Source organism: Armigeres subalbatus, chromosome 2, assembly GCF_024139115.2.
Source record: "Armigeres subalbatus isolate Guangzhou_Male chromosome 2, GZ_Asu_2, whole genome shotgun sequence".
Lineage (NCBI taxonomy): Eukaryota > Metazoa > Arthropoda > Insecta > Diptera > Culicidae > Armigeres > Armigeres subalbatus.
In genome coordinates, this window is record NC_085140.1 from 283,914,094 (window position 1) to 283,922,938 (window position 8,845).

At 37.6% G+C, this 8,845-nt stretch overlaps 1 protein-coding gene across 1 annotated transcript; it reads right to left on the reverse strand.

Annotated features, from left to right (window-relative positions):
* Positions 1-2,421: 2,421 nt before the first annotated feature.
* On the reverse strand, positions 2,422-6,110 carry LOC134212336 (opsin-3-like). The gene is made up of 2 exons (XM_062690095.1): positions 5,822-6,110; positions 2,422-3,589 (listed from the first exon to the last, which is right to left on the reverse strand). Exons 1-2 carry the CDS (start codon positions 6,052-6,054, stop codon positions 2,698-2,700), a joined length of 1,125 nt encoding a protein of 374 aa, XP_062546079.1. The 5' UTR covers positions 6,055-6,110; the 3' UTR covers positions 2,422-2,697.
* Between the last annotated feature and the right edge of the window lie 2,735 nt (positions 6,111-8,845).

The window sequence follows — 8,845 nt, forward strand, 5'->3', positions numbered from 1 at the left end:
GGATTCAATTGCGACAATATAATCAAGAATATGCTCAGTTAGATTTTCCAATCATTATAACCGTGACTTCTGGTTACGGTGTCCAGTTCTTCATTCCGTTGTTCAGTTAGAAATTGACTGCCAATAATAAAAGCACACAGGTACATAGTCCAAAATATAAACCTTGATATCCACTTTGCAGGTGTGGATGCAATTGACACTGGTAAAAAATGTCACTGATAGACGGATGAGATCCATTGTAAGAATCCCCATCAACCACAATTTGTTGCAAGCGGATCGGTTTAAGATAAGTGTCAGAAAAAAGTGATTGGTCATAGTCGTGTTTTGCATATAAAGTATTTAGGCCATAACATCAGAGTCCATAGTCCGATCCAGCCAATTTCCAATAGGAGACAATGGGAAAAAATCTCCGTCGGGTTCAATTTATTGCGATCAAAACGATAATGGATAAGTGCCAGTGCTTCCAGATAAAGTTTGTTTTTGATGCATATAGCTTTCCGTACATTTAGTGTTTACTTCGTTTGCTAAAAGAGGTAGGCACTGTATTTAGAATTTTTAAACAAGTGTAATTTTGTGTCCACATTAAGCTTGATGAAGTCTTCATTACTTTTGTTCCTCTGTACCGTGTACCACGAGGCCATCCGAAAGATGCTCCCTGATAAACCAAAATCGAGCGTGACGCCACGCAATACCGTTTACAATGTCAAACGCCCGGATGAGCATACTTGAGAATTGTGGCTCCGCAAATTGTCACACACGACTGAGCCTACCAAATCAACTGGTTAAAAAAGTCTTCATTACTAACGTGATCTTAGAACGGTGTGCAAACTAGCGACTGAAAAAGGGTTACGATCGTATAAAACTCAACATTTTCTAAATCATCATAAAATGGGCCCAAACGTGCGGTTACACTGTAAGGCAATAAATAGATATTTTCTTTTATTGTATTAAAACTATTTTCCTAGTTTAAAAAACATTTTGAGATTTTTTTTTTCTTCGATTATATTGAAAATTTTTTTTTATGGGCTTTTTTTCATCGAAAAAGGCCATATAATCGAGGGATGCCTGTATGGCAAAGAAGTTGGATGCTCACTAGTGCCACCTCATGCAAAGATTCAGAATTATCTGGATCAGTTGTTGAACCACCAAGATACTATGAACAACTTTGTTAAAGACTCTAGCTAACTAATCAGGTTCTTGTGATACAGATTGATGCTTTATGCAGAAGAAGTTTGGATGCTCACTAGCGCCACCTCATGCAGAAAATCAGAATTATTTGGATCAGTTGTTGAGCCGCCAAGATACTCTGAGCAACTTTGCTCAAGACTCCATGTAGCTAACTAATCAGGTTCTTGGGATACAGTTTGATGTTTTATGCAAAAGAAGATGGATGCTCACTAGCGCCACCTCATGCAAAGATCCAGAATTATTTGGATCAGTTGTTGACCCGCCAAGATACTCTGAACAACTTTGCTGAAGACTCCATGTAGCTAACTTATCAGGTTCTCGCGCTTAAACTTCATGTTTGGTTTCGAACAATTTTCGCGAACCCACCGTGGTGATTTTTAAGGAATCTCCAGTCGGCTATGAACAACTTTGCGCGTGTGGCTTTAAAATAAATACTTAAAGAAACGTCGAATTACAAAGTTTACACACTTAATTTTTTATACCGGGATCTCAGCAAAATGTTGAATTTTTACCGAGAATCGCACAGCCGTGCGCCAGCAAACATATTTTTTGCCGAGATTTCTGTCAAAATTGCTGATAATCAGCAAATAATTTGCCGAAAATCAGCTAACAAACGCTATTTTTGCCGGAATATCAGTTATTTATTTTGCTGGCGCACGGCTGTGCGGATTTTTGCCGAGCTGAAGAAAAACTGAGTGTGTACCTTCTCGGTCATATAGGCGGAGTATAAAAATAGCTCCACATATGTCTTTCGATGGCTAATTCTTCGTAGAAGCTCATGAGACAGGAATGTTTAGTCCCTGCAACCGAGCAAAGAAGCCACTCCTGCAAGATGCTCCCGGGGATCTCCTGGAAGTGGACATTTCCGTTTTACACCTAAACTGCCGCTAACCGCAAGTCGAGCACATCTGTATATGGAGGTCCATATACAGATGTGCTCGACTTGCGGTTAGCGGCAGTAATTATGTCGTGCGGCGGCTCTTTCGTGGGGATCTACTATCACTTAGATTGTTATGCGCTTGAAATCGATAAGCGACCACATTGACCAGTCTATGAATCTGTAGAAAGTGCATTTTCGTACTTAGTATGTACTTCGTATTCTTGCTCATTTTCTATCAGTAGGCTCCAGCTACATATAGACAAGTTGATGCAACATTTCTCCGCACGTATAGTTGTTTGACAAACCAAGATGATTATTTACTAAATAATATAGAAGACTCAAAATCACTGCTTTAACATTCTTCTCTTTATTTTTTTTTTAATATTTTCTTCGTTGCTGGAAATTTTACTAAACAATATTTGTTGTCTAACATTTATAACTACATCTTAGTAACAACCATGGATCCTATTACCTAAAATCAACTAAAAGTTCTTAGGTTTGCAATGATACGTATATTAGGTAACCATGGAACTTACTAAGTTCCGTTCGCATTTTCCATAACACATTGCTTCGTCTTTCTTCATAAGGGAAACGTTTCCCATGATTTATGGAACACAAAATTCCTTTTCTTATTCGCCCGTTGCTGCCACAACCGTTGTTTGTTTGCTTTCTGTTGTACTAATGTTGTCCGCTGCTTCTTTGATTCCAAGCCATGGAAGACGCCGCTCCAATTCCTGTCGGTACCGTGGATGACTGATTGCGTAAACCCACGGGTCCAAACAAGATACGATTTTACAGCAAACTGCCGGTATCATGGTGAAAAATGGTGTAAGCAAAGTTCTATCACCAAAAGCACCTATCATTGCGACGATGGCATACGGAGTCCAAGCGCAGACGAATAGAAAGAATATAGTGAAAGCAGCTTTCGCAATCCGAATTTCTACGGATTGAGCCTTTTCGTTTCGGTTCGCTGCCAGCGATTCGACGTTCATCTTACGGGCTTGATTTTTCAGCATGGCCTCGTGTTGCCTCACATGTCCGAACAACTGTGTATAGAAGAAACAAATGATGAACATCGGAATGGCATAAGCCCATGCAAATATGCATCCGACAAAAACACGAGTGTCCGAGTCATCAGTTAGATAGTCGAATGAACAAGTCGTAAGGTATCCTTCTGGTATATATCGGCCCCAAATTTTGAACATTGGCAGCAATGTGAACGGCATAGCCCACATCCACGTACACACGACAAGAATCGCTGCCTGCGCTCTGTTTAAGCGGCCTTCCAACGGGTTTGAGATGGTACGGTACCGATCATAAGCGATTACTGCATTAGTGATAGATCCACCAATTCCGGAGAGGCTTCCCAATGCGGCGTAGATGGCACATCCTGTTTCGTAGCCGATCAGTCGTCCTGAGAATGAGTTCACTAGGAACATGGGCATTTCGCACATCATCAGTAAATCAAATATAGCAAGGTTTACTACAAACATGTTCGAACCGTTTCGTAGGGATTTAGAACTGCAATGAGAGATAAAATTTAAAAAAATGACTAACATGTGTATAATGAAGAATATGTACTATTACACGCAAATTTTCATCTATTCAGTGACTGAGTAAAATTCTATTGCCCTCTCGGGGCAGGACATGTGAAAATGCGATCATCAAGAGGCTACCTTATGGTAGTATCACAATCAATGAGATGAAATGCTTTGCAAAAAACTAATTTACTATCAACAACGCAATTTAAAACGATGTCATTCGTTGCTACGAATAAATTTATTTCAAGTCACAGTCAATCAATTAAACTAAACAGTGAGGGATTTTCGCCATCCCTACATTACATTCGTTTGAGTTCAAATTTTGCATAGTTTGTTTTATTTTCAACCCAATTTGATAGGGGCAGTAGGGGTAATTTGGACATACGGGGCAATATAAGCCACCCTCAATTTGAGCTTATTGACAAGTATTATTGACAAGTTTTATCATGTAAAAGTTATATGATCTTTAAGAGAATGCTCCACATATGCATCAACGTGAAAACCGCATCAAAATTCAATTCGAACATGAAAATACACTTGAAAATGTAAATTTTCGCTGCATAGGCAGAATTATTATAATATTTTAAAGTTTATAAATAAGGTTTTGACACAAAACTGATTAAAATACAGGTGAAAAATGCATCTCAATCAAAAGACCTACTACAATTGAATATTGTGCACACATGTTTGTACTGATACAAATCTGATTTAATCATAAAAATTAATCATGAAAAATTACAACATCGCATTACTGCGCTCGGAACAGAAAAAAGACCATAGATCAATTCTACCGTAATCTGGAAAAGTGACGTAACAGCCATTTTACAACATGCATGATTTTCATTTTTCTGTTAAAGAGCTCAATGAGTAGTACTCGTTAACACCATTTTTGGAAAATGGCGTATACGTCACATTTTCAGATTACGGCAGAATTGAATGTGTCTATGCAAGCGGTGAAGAGCATGAGCATGAGCATAAGCAGGATAACCGTACAATTCTCAGTTGCTACTCCGTGATTGACTAGAACCTGCGACATTGCACAGAGAACGAAATGAATGGTGCTTAGAATTTAGCCATTTAGCTATCATTCTTAATGTACAAATTGAACAAGTTCAATGCATTTTACTAAGCCAATAACGGCGCCTGCCACGTCCTTACGGTCATCAAGGGAAGGAAAGATTATTAGTTCAACTCTCGTTGCTACTAGAGACCGAGTGTACCTCTGCATCTCCACAATCGTCTTAGGATAGGATATTGTGTTAGTACGAAGGGATATATTATCTGGATTCACTTTGGTAAGTGATGCGATCTATGGGATAGGAATATATGAATGAGAATTAGAAGTACTAGAGTAATGAGAAAGTATTGAAGTGAATTCTAATGGGATTCATTTTTTACAATTAGAATTTGAATGCTATTGGATTCTAATACCACGCACACTTCTACCACACCAACGCTACCCGCACATCAACCTCACACATTCTTACTTGTATGAGGCCTGCACGAGCATAGCGACCGTATATAGCGTTCGTATGCGGGTACAAATGAATACCAATCTATTTTTACATTTTATTTACTGCTACTAAGTAACAGGCAGCTTTTTAGAACAATTCTATATTTAGAATCATACTTGCTAGCAATGAGAATTTGATTTGCAAAGAGATTGAGTTATATGATTAACGAAATTATCTAATAGGAAATTGGAAAGGGCCAGGGATCAAACCCTTAATCTCCTGCTTATGAGGCAGAAGCAGTGACACAAGGCCACCAAGCACCCTATTTGTGTCTATGCAAGCGGTGAAGAGTAGAAAAACGATTCAGTTCGCTATTGTGCCGCTTATTAATCACATTTTGTATGGAATACTCTAAGCTGTTGTTGGAATATCATATTCATCTATATTACTACGTTTTCTCTCCCAAAAAAACGTTTTGGATGGGTGGCCCATACTGCCCCAGATGGTGGCCCATATTGCCCCGTATAGTCGGGAACACACATTAAAATTAATACATTTTCAAAACTGCATTCCAACACATTTTTCATCATTCATCGACGTAATACAAAAGGTAACACTCCCTAGTATAAGTCAACTACATTTGAATGATATTTTTTAGAGCGCTTTTCGGAACGATTTCCCATATTGACCCGATCACCCCTATTCAGTTTTTCCCATACACTTATTGACACCCCACTTACTATACTTACTATACTTACGTAGTAAATATCCACACAACGATTCCATTTCCAATCAGAGATACGTTCATCAAAACGAAATAGATAAGGGCCAGAAGCAGGTGCATGTAGTATGGTGGATCCGGAAAATGCTTCCAGTGATCGTGTACCAAGTGCTGTTGATCCGATGGAAGATTCCAGCCCAACATGTTGGGCATATCACTTATCCGAGCCATTGGGAATATGGCAGGAAAAGTATCGTTCAGAAGATCCATATCAGGCGTTTAAAAAACAAAATTACAAACTTTTCAACTGGGAGTTACTTGGGAACGATTTGGACCGGTTTCCTGGAGAAATGCTTCGCAAATGTTCGAACGCTCTCTGCAATCGGTGTGTTTTATAGAACTGAACATTAGCGGAACGTTGGCGTGATTCTTGATGCTTGTAACCCGATTATTGGATTACAGTCAACGCAAGTCATTCAGGACTGACCAAATGCAATCTGTTTGCCTTCTAGGATTAGGTTGTGGATCAATTCACCAAGGATTTGTGTCTAATGAAATGCGACGAGGAATCGGCAATAATGCGCGATTACATGCTCCTCGCTAATGCGTTTTATCGAGTGCACACAAATCGGATCGCACAATTGAAATCACATTGAATTGCGGATGCGTGATATCGTTTTATTTGAGATTAATGTTTTGGACATGACAAATGCAGAAATACCACAATTTCAATATAGTTAATAAAATAACACAATTGAAACAAATTTTTCATTTTTTTTTCATTCAATTGATTTAAAGCAGTCGCATGTACAAAGTGTGAATGAAATATGCTCATTGTCATCCTGAGGAAAATTAGCACTTTTGGAGGATTTGTTCCATTTTGGATTACCTTCATTAATATTTTTGCGTTTAAAAATTATAACCGTGCTGTGACCGTTCACGTAAACCAAAATAAAACGGAAACAAATTTTATTATCTTCTTATCTGTCTCCGCCCGCCTGAAAATTTCATTGACAAATTTAATTATTTGAGGGAGGATTTCAAATTTTTATCGAAAAAATAATAAAATTATTTTCTTTGATAAAAAGTTCTTTAACCTTCCGCCTGAACTCGCATTGTTGTAGAAAAGTTTGACACATTGAATAAAAATGAAATCAAGCATAATTTTTCATAAGGACGTATGTAACAAAAGTAAACAAAACGAGGTTTTTAATACAACATGACAATCACACGCGACTTTATATAATACGCATCGATTTTACTGATGTTAGATCTTAAAATTCTTTAATTTAATCTTTTTGCGAATCGACGTATGTAGAATTTTCGATTTTTGAAGTCTCACTGTTACTTACGTCGCTTTAACATATGGGAACTAAGAGCGACCTATGTACCAAAAAAGCAAAACAAAACAAAACTGCAGTTCCGTCAATCGTGCACTATGGAAAACCGACCAATGTACAGCGACGTATGGACAGCATACCGGTGTATGTATAATTTTATCGTTTTTCACAGGGAATTTGAATTAACTGAGCTATGACGTGAAGCACACTTATTAAGTACCATGTATTGATGCATGCCAGCGGAAAAAAACATTGAAAAAAGATTTAGTTTTTAAACAGTTTTAGAAAAAGTTTTGCCAACTTTCTGCAAAGGATTTCTCGAATCATCATAATTGTTACATACGTCGTTATAAAAAATTATGCTTGAGATATCTTTTTAGTCAGTTGACCAAGTGGCACCATAATAAAAGTGATTCGATAGAAGGCTCGGGTAAATATAGCTGAATAAAAGGCTCAGGTGCACTGTGAAAAGTGATCAATAATGAATTTATTATTCATTTATTCCATTAAAAATTCATTCTGAAGTAGCGCGATTTTTTCTATATCATTGCTGACAATAACCTTGGAGGTAATGCGCAGTTTTCACTCACTTGTGATAGTAAGCGGCCACCAGACGGGCTTCCGGAAAACCCGGAACGTTCGTAAAATAATAATTTTAGAAAGTTCATCCTACAGCAGCGCAATTTTTTCTAAGCAAATTCTGATAGTGATCATAGAGTTAATTCACAGTTCTTACTCTGCAATGACTGCAGGTGGCTATCAGACGGCCTTTCCGCAAATCTGGAACGGTGAAAATTGTCGTTTTATACAGTTCTTCCTAGACCAACATTTTGCTTCTAAACCATTTCTGATAATGAAGAAATGAATCAATCGAAGGAATCGGTGAAACAGAGACGTTATTGACATGTAAAATCCGAGACCTCATTCCATGCCAAGCCTTCAAGCTAACCAGATGTTTTTAATCATAGCTCTTTAATAAACCTCGTTACTTTGTTCTGTTGAAGACCATCTGTTCCATTCTTTGTCAATCCATACTAGAACCTCCTTTAGATAATAACCTGGGAGTTAGTCAATGCTCTTTATCATACAATATGGTAAAAAGTTTACCACCTTCACCATATGGTGTAATAATAACCCAAGAATATACTTCTATTACTATATTTGTGTTGGGAACCGCACAGCTGTGTAGAACATGTTGAAATGCATCATCAAAGCCACTGCTCCCCGCGTTTGAAGCTTTTTAAAATAATTTTATCATAAGGTATACTGAATATGATCGCATATCAGTCCCATCTTTGCTGGATTTCCTTTTCATATGGGACAATATGAAAATTCATTATGCTATTGTGGGCAGTAGAGTGATTCAAATTTTGATTTTTTTCGCCCCCGGATGCTTAAACGATTGCATTTGCCTTTTCATTAACCCACATAATTTTTTAGCTAATTTGGATGCAAATTGAGTGAATTACTATAAAAACAGTAACTTTCATTGAAAACCGATCCCCAACGCTTCCCTTAAGCTATAAAAATATATGAGTACATCGGCAACATAAGAAATTTCACAAGGAAACAGGCCGTCTTTGTTGCGAAACGATTTGATGCTCGCAAGAAAAGTTATTAAGGAAATACTGAATCGTGGGAAATTCAATTTTACACGTAAAAGAATAACATCAATATCAATAATGAGCATTTTTGTTTTCTTCGTAACTTTCCTTTCAAAC